The sequence below is a fragment of the Colletotrichum higginsianum genome, chromosome 4, assembly GCF_001672515.1.
Source record: "Colletotrichum higginsianum IMI 349063 chromosome 4, whole genome shotgun sequence".
Lineage (NCBI taxonomy): Eukaryota > Fungi > Ascomycota > Sordariomycetes > Glomerellales > Glomerellaceae > Colletotrichum > Colletotrichum higginsianum.
The window spans coordinates 2,482,456-2,502,409 of NC_030957.1; the positions used below are offsets into that span (position 1 = coordinate 2,482,456).

General features: G+C 55.4%; 3 protein-coding genes across 3 annotated transcripts; 2 read left to right on the top strand and 1 right to left on the bottom strand.

Moving 5' to 3' along the window:
- Positions 1-6,015: 6,015 nt before the first annotated feature.
- Positions 6,016-7,305, bottom strand: CH63R_06063 (Cyclin; the record flags this gene model as incomplete). Its single annotated transcript, XM_018301038.1, has 2 exons — positions 6,016-7,029; positions 7,105-7,305. The coding sequence occupies 2 exons, from the start codon at positions 7,303-7,305 to the stop codon at positions 6,016-6,018; spliced, it is 1,215 nt and encodes a 404-aa protein (XP_018158888.1).
- A 3,709-nt stretch (positions 7,306-11,014) lies between these two features.
- CH63R_06064 (uncharacterized protein) lies at positions 11,015-11,245 on the top strand (the record flags this gene model as incomplete). The annotated part of the gene is made up of 1 exon (XM_018301039.1): positions 11,015-11,245. One exon carries the CDS (start codon positions 11,015-11,017, stop codon positions 11,243-11,245), a length of 231 nt encoding a protein of 76 aa, XP_018158889.1.
- A 4,661-nt stretch (positions 11,246-15,906) lies between these two features.
- CH63R_06065 (uncharacterized protein) lies at positions 15,907-16,092 on the top strand (the record flags this gene model as incomplete). Its single annotated transcript, XM_018301040.1, has 1 exon — positions 15,907-16,092. One exon carries the CDS (start codon positions 15,907-15,909, stop codon positions 16,090-16,092), a length of 186 nt encoding a protein of 61 aa, XP_018158890.1.
- Positions 16,093-19,954: the final 3,862 nt, after the last annotated feature.

The following is a 19,954-nucleotide window of genomic DNA, read 5'->3' on the forward strand; positions in this document are numbered from 1 at the left end:
CCAACGTAGGTGCCTGTCTAGCATTTCAACGATAGTTTGATGATAAGATCAATATCACAAGATCAGATGACCAGAGTCCGGGAGACTTATGGGCAAGGTCGACTCTTTTTGGGCGTGTGGATTCTTGACGAAGTGCACTCCGCCGACGAAGCGGAATAATGCGGGTGAGACTACGCGCGAGGACAGTGGCCTGCAACAGGCAGCCAGAGAATTTTCCCCAGTGGATGATGTTTTACGTACTAGGCCCGAAAAGCGGCTCCTGGGGTTTGAGATCCTTAACACGGGTTAAAGATCTCCCATGCTGACAAGTAGATATGCCAGCTCGAGTCAAGTTTCGGATGGTATCTACCCAGAGACTCAGTGCGCGTAAGTGCTTCGAGACCACAGCGGTCTTGATGGATAGGGGGCAAGAACCGACCAACTTACAAAAGACGAAGAAATCGTCTCTGGTCACCATGCAGAATTCAGTCACTTTGAAGGTTTCCGGCCCGAACCATGGTTTCGGTCAAGTAACGCCAGTCGGGTTCAGGCATCTGCATCCATGTTCCCTTGAGAACCTCGGCCCTGGTACCCGAAGCAACTCGTCTCACACTACTGTCGCCATCATCGCATTCACTGTCAAGTTTTTCGAAGGGGGAAAAAACAAAAACAAAAATAAGAAAAAACCTGTAGTGCCGGAGTTAAACTAATGGCCGAACCGTCTTGTCGTTCCATATATTTCCATTGTCAGCATGTTCGCCTCCCTAACGTGACTGTCGTTGAGTGGAATTATGGGATTTCTTGTTGGAAAAGATGTGTTCCTTCACATTCTCGTTTTCTCCCATCTGAACGGCATGCTAGGCCGCCCGGTGTCTCTTCTTGCTCAACTTTCCGCAAGTCAAGTCGTTATAATGTTCGGGAAGTAGATACCGTGTATGGCAGATCACGCCCACAAAACAGTAAGCAGTGTGTCTTGGAAGATCCAGTAAATTTTCATAACTCTGGAAGCCATGTGATGGCCTGCCCAAATTTTCGAGGTGGATCAAGACCTGCTCTGAAAAATAAGTTATCAAGATGTAATTACTGTTTAAACTCCCGTCTTTGTGGGTGGTCTGATCAGGTAGGGCTCCGGCTGTTCCTCGTATTGGCGATCGAGAAGGGGAACTCGAACAGCCACCGGTACTCTTGGCTCACCCTCTCAGAAACCTCTCGGCGCATGAGGCCTATCCGCCTGACGACGAAGAGCGAAAGGCCAGCCGCGAGAGACCAGGGCGCCAGGACGTGGAGTTCGACAAGGTTGATGACGGCGCTGAGCTCGATTCTGGTCGGCTTGGGGAACTAGGAGATGAAACCACCGATACGCCATCCAAAGTCGCCGCGGTCGAGGTCGGGAGAACAAAAAGTTGCAGGGCGGCAACGGCTGTCATTGATTGGGAAGCCAAGAAGATGACCATTCGTTCGACCACGAGACCCCGGAGAAAAAGGATTGAGAGCCGAGAAGACCCGTGCTCAGCGTCTTCATCGGATCGAAAGCCGGGGGCTCTTTTGGCGACATTTCATTTTGTTCAAGATATCCAAAGTGGCTTTGTTATGTCCGTGAGTGGAGCGTATTTGGCAGGGGGGGCCGGTTTCAGGCGGGATATATCGGCCTTGAAAGGTGGGAGAAGAGGACTAGAAGACAGAGATGTTTCCGATGGCCAAGACGATGAGAAAAAAGACAGACGTCCTGTTGACACTTTGTTAGTAGGGATGTGAAAGAAAACCGGCTTTATTTTCGTTGGTGAGAAGCAACGCCCACCCCCTTACGTCTCGGCTGGCGTCGAATGAGATCTGTCTGGGTTGAGATGGATACCTGTAACGCAGACGACGTAACCGGAATAGTTGCGTTGTTTATGCCGAACTGAATCCTCATGCCCCTGAGGGGATGAGCAGGTTACGTCATTTACTGTGCCATCCACTGCGAACCCGGCACGCAAACCCTCGCTGGCGGGAGCAGCGTTTAACACCAAGCAACGCGTTTGATTCACTCGTCCGACGAAGTCTGCCTGTGAGCCATTTGCAAACCGGATGTCTGGGAGGCATTGGGTATCTGTCGTGCCTGGTGATCAGAAGCAGCAGGTTCTGGAACGGCAGGGTCGTGGTGCCTCACGGTGGGTTTAATAGCTCTGCATGAGCGAGAGCCCAATCCAAGCCTTCCCCGAATGTGCTGGATGTTCTCGACGAGAATGTTTCTGCGAGTCCGTTTAGCACGATGATGATGTCTCCTCTTCCCGTTCTGCCATCAATCCGTGGAGCGGTAGACCCGAGAGCGAATTCCGGTTTCTCGAGATCTCGTCTCTCTTGCTGGGGGTTCCTGAACATGGTGACTGCCCAGCTCGCGGTAGACAACTGGATGGGGACTGGAGGCGAAAGCCGGCAACGATGGTGGAAGCGAGAGCGAGACTCAAACACGTGCCATGCTCTGAAGGCATTGGCTTCAAATGGCCGTCGTAAGACCCAGAACGGGGACACGTCAGTGGTTGTAGGATAAAGACGCTCTTGCCATCAAGACCCGGAGCATCCGTAAAAGGCCTCACGATGAGCGGCTGATTCCGGGGAGGCACACGACAAGAAAAGGCAGACCATAAGAGGCATTCGCCGGTGGAAGGCCCAAGTAGTTAACAGAGCGGCCCTTCAAAGAGAGAGTTGCCCCTCATCGAGGAGAGCTCTGGCGTCTGATGGCGGAAGACGCCACGCTTGAGCCCTCGGGGAGCCGCATAACCAGCTTCAGGCTCCTCCCCCTTTTCTCCTCGAACAAGAACAGAAGTGGCCTTCTTCTGACTGTCTTATTCAGAGACCCTAGATCATATCATATGCACACGCTATCGTCGTGCCATCCAGACACACAACGGTCTGTCTAGTAAAGGCCGATGAGTCGACTGTTGAGACACCAGAGCGGGTCCAGTGGTCGAGGCCGGTAACACAACACGATAATGCATGGTATACTCTACAGATGCAACGCCGGTGTGTAACAGAGTGAACAGAACCCCCGGCTCATTAGTCGAAACGGTTTTCATGCGATGGCTCTCGGCCGGAGACACAGAAGGGAGGAAGACGAGAGTTCGCGGAGCGGCTCCGTCATCCGCGCCAGTAAAGGCCGCCCTTAGGCCGCGCTATCCCACTCTCGCCAGTTCTTCAACGAAGGGTTTAATTCCCTGTCTTCCTCTTGCTGACGTCTCTTGCAAGTGAGTGTGATGGACGGTACAGTCAAACCTTGTCCATTTTCTGACATGACCATCTGAACATTTCATCTCTCGCACACACTCACATGGCTGGCTGGCTGGCTATACCCAGCATGACTACAAACCCAACAAGATCGGATGAACGATTGCATCCATCCATCAACCAATCTCCCCCCCCCCCCCCCCCCCCATCTCCCGCGCGTCTTATCGTCAAAGCCTTCTTCCAACGGTCCCCAAAGAAAGATCCCCGTCCCTCACCGCACAGTCCACCATCCCAACCGTCATTCCATAGGTAACAAGGCCGTCCCCAGAACCCTTTTCTATCCCATTTATTTCTCTCTTGCAAAACCCAATAGTCACACCATAAAGACTCTCCATGTTTCTCGAATGCGACAAGCAGTGCCATGCGCTCCACGTTGCCCCCCTCAGGCCAGCTCAGCCAGACAGGCGCCTCCAGCCGCATGACGGCCGTCAATGCGACACCCATGCCGTCGTCCCCTTAGGAATCAGCAAGGCGCGGGTCCCGTGGGACAATGCACCGAAGACCACCGAATCATCTATACAATAAAACACAAACCCTGCGATATATCTCACAATGCCCTCTCAGGCCCATGATCAAGCCATTTATCCTCCTCCCAGCCATACCCAACCATCGTATATCCCCTCCCGTTTCCCCTTCCACACCTTTCCCACTTGCCCCCCTCCCTTGTAAGACACCCCCGAGGAGAGGCGAATACAGCACATTGTTCCGTCATATCCCTCCGAGCGTAAGGGGAAAGGAACAAAAGGATGAATCCCTTACTCAGAAGTCCCCATACCCGTTACACGAAAGGGGTGGGCATTCAACCACCAGGGGGCCCCTTCCCAACCTCCCCTTCCCGATGATGTCTCCCGGTACGTACCTTTGATACGTAGTCCAAAAGCGGATTAGCCCCATCTCCAACATCACACACACATAACCACCCCCCCACAAGCCCCCCCACGCACCCCTGTCTCTCAGTTGTCGATTGCATGATCACTCTCACTCTCACCCTGACATCTCAAGCCTCAAATACAGAATCCAAAAAAATCCAGATACTCACTTCAAAATGAAACCCTGTTCAAACAACAACATATAAAAACCTTGACATGCCAAAAAAGGAAAATAAAAAAATAAAAAAATAAACAAAGAAGCCACCCTTGGAAGTATCGAGGGACAGTCAAGATTTCAGCCAGGGCTTCTTCATCCTACTCCGAAAAGTCAGCAGCCAAGCGGCAGCCAGGCATTACATGTCCAGCGAGGAGATGCCGGACCAAATGCACATCAGAACCCCCCAGGGAGGGGACAAGCCAGGCCCTCCGCCAATGGCACGCCTCCTTCCCGCACTCAGGCAAGTGTGTGGTCGCAAATGCAGCAGCTATGATTAGCAGCAGCCTTTCCTAGGAACGGGGGTAGGGACAGGGAACAGCTCCCGTCCGGTCATTTCCCATGGGGGCTCTGGGTGCAACCTTAGGCAACTCACGATTATACCTCACTAATCCATGTCACACAAACACAGGCACAAGGAAAGGACTTCACATGGGATTCCAGACAGATAGTATGCCGCAGACGGAAAAGCTGTGAGGAACAATAAGCGGGGGAAAGTGCAGAGAATTTTGCTCTTTTTTTGTGCCTTTATACAACTTCCTTCCTTGCACAAGGGAGGAGTGCAAATGCGGGTATACGAAAAGTCTCGAGAGCTCTCAACCCTAGCTGGGGGGGTATCAGACAACCTGATTATAAGTTGTCCCCTTTGCTGCCTCTCTCTCGGTGCCCATCCAGAACTTTCCTCCTGGTTTGGGAACAAGAGAGACAAGAAATCCAGCCGTCTCTCCAAAAAAAAATAACCTTGTGAGCCAAACCGTTCCTCAACCAAGCCCTTCCACCTGTATCTGTTGTTGTCAGGCCCATTAGGGGATATCCGGCCTTCCAAGCGATCATACAAGGGGGAAGTAAGGATGGGAAACTGGTCTGTCCACCAAATGTCGGAAGGGGGTAAAATCCCAGATTGCGAAAAGTACACACCAGCCAGGAGGTATTCGTGTGCTCGGGGGCCGCATGTTTCCCTTCCTTGAATCAGGCAAGAACTCTTTCTCTTTCATGTGGTGAGATGAGAACCAGTCGGGACCCAGTCCTTTCTGTAGAAAAAGAAACCATTTCCACTTTTTTGTTCCCCGAGGTTGCCCATCCGATCAGATCTCTTCTCGAGATCCTACCAATTTGACATTCGCCAAGTCTCTTCGGACGCCGATGGGTGCTCGTGCCGATTTGGGACCGAGGTGTCGATATCTCGTCTCCTGGATCCATCCTTCGATTCCGAAAAAGGGCGACCTCAGTTGGTTCCAATCCTTCACCCTTCCTGGGGTGACCTTATCGCGAATGTGAAACTCTTTCGTTTGGGTAGGGGGTTTGTGCTGTGAAATAAAAGCCGCTGAATGCTGTTGGGGGAAATGACGGGGGTGTTGGGGGTTGGGGGGGTGTTTGTTTTGGGTATGATCCGTATTCCTTTTTTTGGGACACTTCTGCTGAGTGAAAATGGACTTTGTCGCATAAAATCAAATCGCTCGATGCCATGACGTGTTGATGAAAGAAAAACCATTCTGTATGCATGCGGCAAAACAATCTTTTTTGCTCTTTTCTTCTTCCGCTTCCTAGGGGTCGCTCAATTGCCCTGCCGCGGGCATAATGAGAGGGAAAGCTTCGATTGCCCGTACCGTAGCGTTGATTCGCTAGTGGGACTTCGCGGGCGGACCGACCATGTCGTGTCGGCCCCGGGTTCGACTCGGGTGGTCGACATTAGGCCATGTTGTGGCCTGCCGTGTGTTGGTGGACAAACGGGGCGTATTGTTGTTGCACCTGTTGCTGCACGTACGCGGTCGTATTCGATTGAGGGGTCGGGGTAACGGGACATCTCGGGGGCATCGGATAGGCGTCCTTGGCAACGGCGCCGTAGGCAGCGCCGTCGGGGGTGATGGGAGGCGTCATGTAGCCTTCAACTATTCCTTGGACGGCTCCGTGGCCCTTGTGGGGGGTGCTGTAGATGTCGGCATGTTTTGAGGCGGACTCACAAGGCGGACTCGGAGGCCCCCCCGACTGGGCGCGGGCGATGCTGGCCTGGTGGGCCATGAAGGAGGCGAGCTTTTTGGCGACGCCCGAGAGGTGCTGCGAGGCGTACTTCCTTGCGAGGGCGACCGATGGGCTGTGCAGGTGCTGGGACAGGGTCAGGAGGGTGACGTTCTCGACGTGGTCCCACTCTCCATCGTTAATCTCGGGCTCGCCCAGGATGGCTCTCGCCAGAGCCAGCGATGAGCGGGCCATGATGGAGGGCTTGGTGGAGACGAAATCGCGGTGGTACAGGGCGATCTCGCAGATGTAGGCGGCCATGTGCTCGACGTCGACCTTGTCATGCTCCTCGGCAACGATGAGCTGGGTAAAGAAGTCGACGGTGGGGTGGCCGATGGTCCACTCGAGCGTGTTAAGCACGTGCATCTCCATCTGGGTGAACATTCCAGCGTCGTACAAGCCGCAGCACATGTTGTTGAGCTCGTGGATTTGAGGCACGCGGTCCTTCTTGTCTCCATACTTGGCAGCGATCAACAAGGCGGCGCAACCGACGAGCTGGTAGTGTTGCTTGTAGACGACGCGTTTCGAGCAGTACCGGTCGAGGAGGTTGACGGTCAGGAACAAGGTCTCGGGGAGCAGGGCGAAGGCGGCGTGGGCTTCGATGAGGAAGTCGATGAGGTAGGGTCTCATGTACCATTGAATCTCGCGTTGCATGTCAATGAGATTGGCGTCAGGCATCGTCTCATCCTTGAGCATCATCCATCGTCAGCATCTCCAACAAGCATCTAAACAGGGCCAATTCCTCTTCTCGTTCCAACTCACCTCCATGTGCCTCATGTGCTTCATCATGTCCTCCAAGTATTCGTCGCCGGCGATGCGGGAAAGCTCACTAGCGATGATTTCTTGTCTTTGTCTCGCAATCATCTTAGCAGCGTCCCGAGTGCCCATGCGCGGCCGCTGGGGTTCTTCGTGACCTTCTGTGAAGTACGAGGGATCCGAGTTATGTTGCTGGTAGTACGCCATGATGAAGCGTCTTCGTGAGATGTGACTTGTGCGTGGTGAGTGAGTCGGTCGATGGCGGGTGCGAAGGGTTGGTTGGGCGACGGGTCGAAGTTCCGATTCGGGAAAGAGTGACGATTAAGTTCTCCAGGAAGCTTTTTTTGGTGGTCGGAGACGGAAAGACGTAGTGGGAAAGAGAGAAAAAAAAAGAAAAATCGGAACCGGCTGTGCAGGGAAAGAGCGGAATAGTGAGCGCGGTCGCAAGGATTAGAAGATTAGTATTAGAAGGAGCGTGTGGTGTTGAGAAAAAGGCGAACAGGGTTCGTTTGGGGGGGAAAAGAGTGACTGTGGCTGGATGATGTGAAGCCGAAATGATGCGAGACCGAGTTCCTCGTACGGGATGACGGACGGAAGAGGGTGGCCGGGGAAACTGGCCGTTTAAAGGAGAGGTCGACCGGAAGAAGGGATCTGAAGGGGAGATTCTTGGTTAGCCTCGATGTTTCTTTCAAGACGATTGATTGCAGGTGCTCTCAAAAGAGCCTAGAGCAGCAGACAGGTTGTGAGACAGGGAGCTGTTCGAGGTCGGCAACGGTGGCTTGGTCCAGGAGCAACTAGCACAGTAGATATCGCCGGTTGCCGATCGAAAGGATTGGGGGCGAGGTGGCCACCTCAAATTGTAAGCTCAGATAGCGTCGCCCTTATGCGACTGCAGGGTGGTAGGGGAACAGGCTGGCATGGGGGGGAGATGGACGAATCGACCGGATTGACGTATAGTGTATGAGGTATGAGGGGAGGGCTGATCAGGGTGAGGATGGAGGATCGAAGGGCAAGAAGGGGGTGTGAAGAGGGCAGAGGTCGGAAGGGGGAAGCTGGCTGGTGTGGTCTCGAGTGTGAGTTGATGGTGAATGAGGCTTACCGCCACCGAGCGAAGTGAATGGAGAGTCCCGCTGTCAAGACAAGACGAAATGAGACAATTCCTGAGGGTTGGACAGGGGAAGCAACGAATGAACGTGTCCCCGCGAGGGATCCTCGCCTGTCGGAAATGCCTCTTTTGGTTTGCGGACGAGGGGACGCTGTGAATGTAGACAGACTTGTGGTCGTGGATCGCAAAAAAGAGATACCAACGGCACGCAAACCTTTGAGGGAGAGGGAAAAGAGAGGTAGAGTTTACAAACCGACCACGGCCAGATACGAACGGGGATTTGTGCTTAAAAGGGGGAGAAAGGCGGGTGGGATGGATGGAAGCTCGGGCATCAGGGGGGTCGCGACAAGGACATGGTAGACGAAGGTTCATCCCGTCGTTGACGCCCGACGCCGGAACTACCGTCCCTCCCATCCACCATGGACACGGGCACACGTCTTCATCCGAATGGCATCTCGCAACTTCATTGAAACGTACCTTCACAGACGATGTCCTAGAGGGGGACACACGGGGGTGATGACCTGGAATCCGGATGGGATCATGTATCAAGTATCCTCAATCGTTGACAATCCTCCAAAAAGAATCGATGATGGGCCGGGAGGGACAGTTCTTCCTCTTTCTTCTGCTTTTCTTCTTGCCTCGTCGAGTCTGGCGGCTTCTGCAGAGATTGGTACCGACAACAAAAAAACCCAAGACGGCCAAAGAGACTTTCTCGGGTTGGAATGAGGGCGGAGCGAGCGGCCGGCGGAACGAAAGGGAGCGAGTCGTCGGGAGAGCGGCGGATTGGGTGGGTTCGTGGGAGTTGCACGTCTGAATCGAGTTCCTCGTTGTCGCGGCGAGGAATTCGTCAGGGAGATTGATTGGTCGTTATCGTCGTCGCGGGAGGGACGGACGGTCGGGAGGGAGATGCAAGGAACGGGGAGGGACGTGGACTTGTTTCTTTGGGTGGTTTGGAGGAGATAAAAGAGTGAGGAAAATACCAATCAAGGTCTTCGTCACTGGATCTTTTTCTCTTTCAATGCAGTCTCCTCACTTGTTGCTTCCGTTGCAGAACTCGGGACCTCGAGTGATGGTGGAACCCTTTTTCCTTACCGACAGCGGGGGGAGTCGGAGAAAGATTGGGGTGGTGTGAATGTTTGTGTGTGGGTGCAAAGGTCGAAGCTGGTCGTCCTCTGGCTTGGTGGTGGTGGTGGGTGTGGGATGTTGGTGGTGGGATTTGGAGTCGATGTTCAGTCGTCTCGGGGGGGAGGAGGGAGGACTGTCGCCAGATTAAGTCTCTCGAGCCTTCCTCTTTTTTCCTGTTCTTCCGGGGGGGGGGGGGGAGGAATTAGAGAACGGAAAGACCCTTTATTCGTTTTCGGCGAGTAAAGGAGTCAGGAAGGACTGGCTTCGACGGGAGAGAGAGGAAGAGAGGGAATGAATGGATGGGGAGGGACGAGGAGGAGGAGGAGAGTGAGGGCAGAGGAGAAGGGGGAGGGGAGGAGAGGGTAAGTAAAGGGTTGGAGGTCGGCGGAGGAGATGAAAAAGGATTGGAAGAGAACGAAAGTGTTTTAACCAGGCCGACCGAGTAAGTCAAGGTTCCCGTCAGCAACGGCCAAAATGTCACTTTCTGCGGACGGCACACTGTCGGACAGGCGGCACGGGTGGGCCAAGGTACCTTACTTTAGGTGAGGGTGAGAGGAGTAAGAGAGAGCGTGTGGGCGGTCCCGTTCTCCTGCAGCTTGCGGTACCTCTCACAAGTACACTACCTACTACCTACAGTACCTACACTACATATACTGCTTCCCCGTACGGTATGCGTACCCACGTAGAGAGAAGTGTGCAGCTTTGGCCCTTTTTTGCTTCCTGGGCTGTAAGAGAGGAGCAGCTGGGACGCGCAGAGGGACTGGCGGAGCACCCAGGACCAGCAGCCAAAAGTATGAGAGAGTGTGGAAATGCGAGTGAGAGAGAGGGGGATGAGATGAGATGGGACGGGCAGGGGTGCGGGGGGAGGGGGGGAGGGGAATGGTCTGGTTAGTGAGTGAGTGAGTGCGAGCTGGGAAATGGGAGATGGGGAAGGGGTGTGCGAGTGCCAATGCAGAGCAAGCCCGCCCAGTTGCAAGGACGAAGCAAGTAAGTGCTTCTGCTTGGTGCTGGGCCTGGCGCAGGTGGATGGAGACGTGGATGTACTGTAATTCCTGTGCTAAGGCAATATCGACAGGGAACAACAAGCTCGAACCCGGTCGGGAAGGGCGAGCGAGCGGGTGCGCAAGTGTTCGGATGTACCTTTGCTGCTCATCTTCTATGGAACGGTACAAGGAACAAGTCCGTCGAAGACTGAAAGATTGGTACGTACCCTATGGGCTGCCTGTCCTGGCCGGCTTGGCCTGTGTTCTAAGGTTGAGTGGTGAATACGCTGAGGACGCGCTGCTGATGTGCCGACGCTGGCTCTGCTGGCTGACGGAGAGACAACTGTAGCGCGTCGCAGTGGGTGGGATTGTTCTCCCTACATAGTACTTACCAGCTACGACCTACCTGGGTAGGTTAGGTAGGTGCCTGTAGAGAGGGGTGGGAGCCAAGGCACTTTACTTGCAGAGGTGCCCTGCAAGTGCAGCACTCGGAAGCAGGCTGAGAGAAGAGCGAGATACCGATAATCGCTACTGATCCTCGCTGTCTCTGGCGGTGACCACAAGAAAAGGATGCCCGCGTACACAATCGATTACGACCGAGGCGAGGTGAGGCGAGGCAGGGCGAAACAAGACGAGGCGACACCGCTTGCCTGCCTCTCGAGCGTTGATTGTCGAATTGTGTCTGATTGCCGGGCTCGCTACGATGAGCGCGGTCTTGTCCTGCGGTTCTCCGTCTTCGTCCTGTCTCTGTGCTGTCCCCGTAGCTTTGCTGCTTGCTGATGCTGCTGTTGCTGCTGCTGCTGCTGCACTCGGCAAGCCAAATGCCTGTCGGCTGGCCGAGATGGACGGCCGTCGATTGGATGCCAGTCCGGACCCGGCTCTGACGGTCGTCTGCGGGGACGGATATACCTCTGGCAGGCCTCCTGAGACCTGACAAGGGACGGGGAGGGATATGACCATGCAGCGGTGGCAGCGCCGAGCAGGTACCCAAGGCACGCCGTACCTACTCTACTACTGTAGTCATGCTTCCGCCGCTGACCACGACACAATGTCCGGGTTTGTGCAGCCGTGCCCGCGTCCCCTTGTTCCTGCGACGTGCTAACCTTGAATAATGCATCGCCGTGCTGATATGCGTCTCATGTCCATCCATCACTCTCTTTGTGTGCGTGTGTGTGTGTGTGTGAGAGGGGGGGATTTGGTGCGTTTCCACCGTAGACCGTCTGATACGGCCCGGGACCACCTAGAGCTGGAGGGGGTGGTCAGGCAGCTGCTGGCTTCGACGCTAGGCTATACGACTCGCGAAAGAAAGAAACGATGAAAGAGACAGGAGGCGAACTAAACTACGGGGGAGACGGCATCCCAACTTCGCAGTCCCCCATGAAACCCCAATCAGGAGGTCTCACTTCTCTCCGCAGGGCGACGTCGTGGCTGGCAAGCCGCAAGCCACCCCTAGGACAGGTTTCGTTTCTGGTGGCCGTTCCGTTGAAGGAAAGACGACGACGGCTCGGTGTCGTCTTTCAGGGCTCCCCGCCGTCTGGTTGGCTGGCTGGCTGTCGAACACACCAGCGCGGCGTGGGTGCGGTGGTCTGTGGTGGACCAGGGGGAGGCAAGGGTGGTAGTCGCGCGGGCGGGCGATGATTGGCGCGTGGATACTACCGTGAGGACGAGGACTGAGCCTGCTGGGACAAAGCGAAGCCTCTGACGGCCCAGTTGCGCCGTGTCGAGTTGGTGTTGAAGTATGATGAGGTGTATGGTGTGTGCGTGGTGTGGTGTGGTGTCTATGGTGTGTGGTGTGGCGTGGGCAGGCTCGCATCTTTTCTCGGAACCAAACCATTTCAGATGTCTTGGCGGGACCGGCGAGGCAAAACATGAAAGAGGCAGAAAATACGGAGTAGTATAGTGTGTGGTGCGAAATGTGTAATGGTCGCGTTGTGCAAGGTTCAAGAAGTGAAGAAGCGCGTGTTGTGTGGTGGTTTGACGAATTGGTGGTGATGTTGCGCGCAGGGGGGTCGACGGGAAGAACCCAAGGCGCCCGTCGGGATTGGCTCACGACGCGATACGGCCTTGCAGGGGCCGCATGCGCTGCGCGCGCGTGTGTGTGTGTGTGTGTGTGTGGTGTATGGCCCGGGTATGTCCAGGATTGTCCAGGTATATCCCATGGAGAAGGGGTTGCAGATACTTCTCGCGGCGAATCCCGTGGATTTGGGTAAACTATGAAAGAGAAAGGGCCCATCCGACGGTGGGTGCTTTCGTGGACCGCTTTGGATGACGATGACGCCGTTTGCCCCCTCCCTTTGGCCCGGGAATTGTGATGGGCGCGGGCTTCGCTCCGCGAGAACGAGAGCACGAATCGTTTTTGTCACGAGACTCTGGGCGAGAAGAAGGTCGCTGGAATTGCATAGATACGGAGTACTGTTGAGATTGGAGGTGGAAACGGATTCGAGGGATGGAAATGGAATCGGAAGCGCAACAGGCCGTGGCTAGTTCCCGACCCGCTCGTGCATCCCAGTCGCGCAGCTGTGTCTGGCGGTGCCGTGCGTTGCGAATATGCAATGAAATACTGTGTGTGCTTAGCACAAAACGAGGATGACGTTGACATTGATCAGAGCTGTTTATGTCCAGACACACTAGTCGTGTGTCTGGCTCTACCCATCTAGGGAATATCAAATCAAACCACATGGACCGTAGTGGGCATACACGCCTGTCTGTCATCATTCCACATGCTGGCTGGCCTTGGCCTATCTATCAAAATAGTCTTAGGGTCATGGTTGAACCGGCCCAACGGTGGCGGTGGTGGTGCGGGCAGTATTTGTTGTTTGTTATCGCGACTCTCGGGCGGCGAGGAAATTGGCCGCAATGCTTAGCGGGTGTTTGTTTGTTGACGATCTGCCCGAGGGACCTTGATGCTTGCCCATAGCTCTCTCGTAAGTCCTCAACTCTTTGCTCTCAATCTTAGCCTCGACTTTTACCCTCACTTACTCACACACACACACACACACACACAGCGCCTGGGCCTCGCCGGGACGGGCCTCCACCACAAACCCGGAACACGCTCTGCAAGCAGTGCAAGCAGCAAAATAAAGCAACAGCAACAAAAGAAAAAGGGAGAAGAAAAAGGCAGCAAATCATCACACACGACACGGCCCCTGCATGCAAGAGCACGAGCTCCGATTGTCAACCAGTTACAAGTGTCAAGAGCTTACCAGCCGACAGGGGACAGGGGACAGCGCCGGCCGGCCGGCCGCCGCCCGTTCCATCCACTCAGCGGTCGACCTTCTAGAAGGATTCAAGGAACGGCCGGGCCCCCCCCCCCCTCCCCTTTTCGGAGGCCAGTATTACGTACCTAACATGGAAATAATGTAATAATATAGGCACATCGTCACCAACCAAACAAGCAATTGTGCATATGGCTGATACCTACATCACAACTGCATTGCGAGATGCAATATCTCCATTGAGGGGGGGTGGTTAGCTAAAGTAGCCATACACTGTCCCCGGCTTGAACGGGGGGAGGCACGGGCTGCTCGTGTGTGTGTGAGTTTTTGGCTCATCTCTGCCGCGCTGCAAGTCACGGAATGAAAGTGCTAGCAGGAGACCAACGCGAAAAACACACGTCCCGCGATCCCATCACGAACGAACCCTCAGACGTTGGGAGGGAGAGGTGCGCCATCGTGGATCGGGTAAGGGGGGTTCGCAATGCGCGGGGTTTGGGTGTGCGTGCGGCGTGTCTTGGTTTTTGTCTGTGGCGTCCTTGTGTTTTATCCGTACGTTCGAGGTATATATATCTTACTTTTTGATTTGACGCACGTGCGACAGCCGCCATACACACACACATTCGATACTTGCATCCTCACGATCGATACTTCCGGCTCGGCCTCGGATTCAGCAGCAACGCGGAACCGATGGATCAGTTTTGGGTCGCGTTCCTAGACACCAAGGGACACGTCGTCTGGTATCATCGCGAACGGGAGTGATTAGCGGCCACTCAACCCACGCGTCTTCCTGAGCGGCGCATCCATGATCCGTCCCCATCCCATCTCATCCCATCCCGTCGAGCGCGTCGAAACCGGGCTCCGATTGCCGACCAAGAAGACCGTGCCGCCGCGGCCGTTGCTTTTCGACATGCAACCGGCTGGCAGGCTTGTCCAGAGATGGGTGGGCCGTGGAGTTTGCCCGGAGCAGAAGAGGCGCAACCACTTACGAGTTGCCATGCACAATGACGGGAGTCTGTCGAAACGGTTGTTCCGCGACGTGCGCTTCTGCTCCTCTCATTGGGCCAGGTCGTCAACGTCAACCTCCCCTCCCCGCCCACGCGAGATTTGCTGGGCAGGCCCCTCCCCAGGCTCGCAAATCCAAGAAAGTAGAGCTTGGGGAGTTTGGGGACCTCGCTGCCAATGCATGTCATGTGCATGCCAGTCGGCCAGAGCAAGGCATGCGCAGATCTTGCATGCGGTGCATATCATATCAAGCCATCTCCAGTCTTCATCCACCATGCCATGCCCTCTCTTCGTCCTTGACACTCTCAGGAATCAAGACTGACATCTCCCCCAATCCGTCAAAAAAACAGGTGTCCCATTCAATTCACCAACCCAACCCAGGCTATCCCACCCGCCCCCTACCCAACCCCTGTGCGTGCATGATCCCAGGGCTGCCAGGGGCTTGCTCACGTCGGAGTGGGTTGCAATTGGGGGAAACTCGGCAAATGTGCTCCAGGTACTCCAAGTACCTCGCAGCGCCTGCATAACCCAGGTATGGCCCAGTTGTTCCGCGGCCCACTGGCGCTGGGTACTTTTGGGTACCTCGTCTTTTGGTCTCTGCCTGCCTCCGTCTTCCTTCAACAGGTACCAAATCCGAGGAGAAGAAGACCTGGACAGTAAGCAAGTGTCGAGGTTGGGCGGCTGCACTTGACGACAGAGGGGGAACGACATATCAAACTAGCATCTTTGCAGAACGGGCTTCAAACAGACTTGACAGAGACCAAATGTTGCTTGTGAGGGCAGTCTGGACTGGACAGACGAGCGGACAGGAAACGCTTCACGTTGCTTTTCCGGTCCTTTCTTTTCTTTTCCTCTCTCTTCCCATGGTCCAGCGAGCACCAACCAGTTGCAGTTCCGCAAGTTCCAGTTTCCGTGGTCCATGGTTCATGGTTCATGGTCCATGGTCCCTTTCCCCTTTGGAATGCTCAATGCTCAACGCTCACCTAATTCCAAAAGTCCTCGACAACAGGGACGGGCCCCCCAGGTGGACCAATCAGAACCACCCCGAATACCCTCACGGACCTGGACCACACAGACACAGGTACTTGGACAAAGGCACTGTACACACACCACTAACGCCGCGCCAAACCGTCCCATCCCATCCTTTAACTAAAAAAGCCTCCCCCACACCGCGACGGACCAATCACGGCCGCCCAAAACGCGGGAGCACGCGAACGTCAAAAGATTCTGAATCAATAAAAATAAAAAAAGAGACGAGACTCCCGGATTCAATTTGGATTTCGGATGCGTGCCTCTTTCGTGTTCCTTAGCCCCGTCCAGCAAGGCACACACACGCACTACACGCCTTGTCGGTTTCGGCATTTCCACACCATTGACGATGATCGGGCCTCAGAAGAGAAAGGAACAGGAGAAGAACGAACCATGGCCGTCGAACCCGCAGGCCGTCAGCGGTCAGACTGGCACACTCCAAACCCATTTTGCAACCAAGATGGCCACACGATCTCCCGACCAGAGCAGCCTCAGGAAGAAGACGGGGAAACGAGGAAACCGTTGCATCAAGTGATCCATTGCAGCGATTCATTGCAGGTTGCAAACACCCCCCCCTAACACTTTCTCTCACCCACCATTCGTTCGCAATGGTTTCTCCCCCCCCCCCCCCCCCCCCAAATGCTGGAGCCCCTCTGGCCAGACAACAGTAGGTCACCATTCCTTCCCTGCCTTTCCACCGTTCCATGCCGACGGATCTCATGCCAAGCCCAGACTCGGATGCCGAGAGCAACGGGGAGTCTTTGTAATAGCGTATGATGTGAGGCTCCATCTGCCTATGCCCCGTAACTCAAGTCCAGTCAAGATGCAGGTAGACCAAAGAGAGAAAGAAAGAGAAGAAGAAAAAAACCTCAGTGTCCTACTCAGTCACCCGCATACGCATACACAACTCCAACGTCACCATCGTGTCTTACTCTTGCTACACTGCCATTTCCCCTCCTCGAAATCCTCCCTGACAAGCAGGCCGTCCTTGCTTCGTCGCAGTAGCCGCATGGCCTGGCCCCGCCCCGGCCCAACCGACAGGAAACGCGACTTTTTAGCGTTGGCGCTGGGTATTCGACTGCAGATGTTCCTAACCAACCCACTCACACTCATCACTCCCTCTATAGACCCTCACACATACAAATCTCTCTCACACAAGAGTCGTCGTAACTGGCGGCAGCCAAGCGGCGTCCGAGACCAGGAACGTGACCTCGAAGTCGAGAAACAGGAACAGGACGAGGAGGAGTGAGGGGCTTCGCTGATGGCGCACGCCCGTTCGATCGCGTTCAGAGGGTAGTTTCGATCCGCTTGACGCCAAACACCCGTTCGACCACGCCGCCTCTGGCGCCGTCCGGCAACAGACCCATCGGATCGCCATCACGTTCCCATCGTCCCCTTTTTTTTTTCTTGATGACTTAGTCCCCTTGTTTCCCCTGATGCAGGTGGCCACGCGCGGGTCAAGCCATGAGATCGTCCTGGACGACCACGAGTCCATGAGTTGGTTGGACTTCATGACGGCACTCTCTCCCCCTTCCCGTCTGCGAAACGACCGTCGCCGCCGATTGGCTTTCTTTTCCTTCTCTCTTCCCCAACTTCCAGGGTTGCTCGTGTTTAAATCTCCGCTCATTGGATCGCGTTTCTTGGGCCCGCGTCCGGATACGCGCTCCCGTCATCCGCAGTGTCTTAGCCCCCCCCCCCACTGGGAAAAAAGGGAAAGACGAGCAAAGAAGAAAGAAAGGGAGAGGAAAGAAGCAACACACTGCAGTCGAACACAACGAAAGAAACAAACGACGGGGGTCGTTGAAGAAGAAACCACGGCGGCAGTACAAAGCACACGCTTGCTTTTCCCGATACCGCCTCTGCGGCTTCGTCACCGCTTCGAGGGGGGACGTACCGGCATCCCGTTCTCACCCGCCGAAGAGCCCACCCGCGCCTTACTCAGCAACATCTCGACCACCGCATTTTCATCGTCTCATCTCGCTCTCGACATCCCCCCCTTCCCCCCTTGGAAACAGCACCGGCAAGCCACCGAAGCAAGCCTCCGTCTCGGCCAGCGTCTGGCGCCTATTGACACGCGCGCCTAGCCCGTCAATTTCGCCGTGTGTTACCTACTAACCCTTATTGCACTCTGCCCCTTTCCTCTTGCAGCATTCCAGGTATCATCTTCTTTCCAGCCGAATCACTTATTAAATTTCATGCCGTCATTCAAGAAAAAGGTAATAAAACCATCGGGTTATCGAGGAATCGGCCGATCATCGTGCAATCCCCCCCCCCGAGCCGGCCTATACTCCGCGTCTGTTAAAAGGGGGTCCCTGAACGCCCTGAAAGCCCTGAACGCAAGTACAGATCCCCCCCCACCAATTTTGACACAAGAGTCCGCTTTTTTCGCACCCGCCGATGGTACAAATTATTATCATCGTCGAATGTAGAACCCGTATTAGTGAGCCATCATGTCCGAGATGACGCCAAATTTATCCAACCCAGTCGTGAATAAAACCAATATGGAACAAGCGAAATCGTCCGTCTGGGGTCCTACCGTGTACGCTTCAACCCTGAATACGGAATCTCTTATCCCTCCTCCCTTGCCCTCCCCCTGGTCGCGGCTCCAATTCACCGGCGTCAACGGTCCAAAAGGAGGGCGCCAAGAAGACTCATTAGCACAGCATTCACTTTGGCCGATCGTCCGTGGCACCATCTTCAGCAATGACAATTGTCCTTATCACCAACAGCTCGCTCCCCTCTCTTGGCTGACAGGACAAAAGAAGGACGCCTCTCAAAGCGCTGGTTTCGAACGTCCATCTAGACTAGCTCCCTCCACTCCCGCTTTGTCCCCCCCCTGAATCCTTTCTCGAGCATGTCCCACCCCCTCGCCATTGTCAAAATTGAAAGCCCATCCGCATACCTGTAACATCAGACGAACAAAAGGTCGGTGCGTGGCCCCTCGCTTTTTCCTCCGTGCCCCTCCATCTCTTCCGTCCTGCCATCACGGCCGAGCCAAACCTGAACCACTCACCCAGGTCAGTTGGGGCTATGGAAGAAGGGAAGGAAGGCAGGGTGACTATCGATGACGGGGGCGGCTTTTTCTCTTTGCTTGTTTCGAGCCACCGAAGCTAAGCCGCTGGGCGCATGACCACTTTACGCGGTCCTGTATCACCACCCATTCCCCCTTCGCCCTCGACGCGATGCACAATGCTTCCGGCCGCCACCGAGTAATGAAAGCGATTCCATCATCTCCCGTCGGATTGCACTAAGTCTACTCTACACATCCCGAGCCGTATCCCCCCCCCCCCGCTCCAAAAGGTCTCTAATTTCTCTGACAGCCTATTTCCGGGGCCCTGCGAGAGTCATGTGTCCATCCCGCTTCCTCCCCCCGCGATCCATGCCCCCCTCCTCTCTCTAGCTTGCCAATCTGGCGGCCGCATTCGAGACCTTCCCCAGATCTGCCGTCTCCGTCCCCGTCTCCCGTCCCCCGTCCCCCGTTTCACGGCCGGCCGCCAAAAATGGTCTGCGTCGCCTACAGTCTTCCAAGGCTTCGACCGCCAACGGATCAGCCACACCCACCACGACATTGAAACCCGGGCCTCCCGTCCTCTCGGCCTGCCAGCGCAGCAGCATCGGCAGCAGGCACCAGTGGCGAGCTTGCTGGTGCAGTGCCTATGGTCAGCAGTCATTGCATCTTCGATTCGGTCAGCGCGCCAGCCTTGGGCCGCTCCACCCCTGTCAATTCGTGCAGGGAGGCTGGACGAGTAAGAAGCGCGCAGGCGCGTCGGTTTCCTCAGAGCCTTGGAGGCCGACGGGCGACATGGGCCCTTGTCCGCGTGAGGAACACGTACCCATCGACATCCCTCATCCATCCATCCATCCATCCATCCATCCATTTTATCCATCCGTCCCTCCCTTTCCTCACTCGCCGGCAACCACTATGTTCAGCTCAGGAACGTCGCCAACCGGCGTCGAACTCCGTACACCATCTCTCAGTGGGATCAAAACTTCGTACCATGTTGGTTGTAGAGGGAGAGAGGGGGGTGGGATCATGCAACTGTCTTTCGCGCACCTTCGCGCGCTGATGCCACGCACGCACACCGAGGGCAGACCACCTAATCTGATGGCCGATTGGGCCGAAGCTCTGATGACCGGATTCTGTAAGAATCCCACCTGCTCGCCAATCGCGAACTCTACTCCCTCCCGCCTGGTGAGGTTATTTGTCCCAGGCCCGTCGATGGCTCAAGCGTGACGTCCGTCCCATTCGTGCAATTCCGTCCCCTCTCAAAGCGCCTCCCAGGCCCCTCCCCCCTCGGCCGGGGCCGGCGGCCCAGTCGAGAGTCGAACGCGGAGGCGTGTTGAAGTTAAAAAAACGCGGGATGGTGCCCCCCCCCCCCCCCCGAACGCGGACGCGC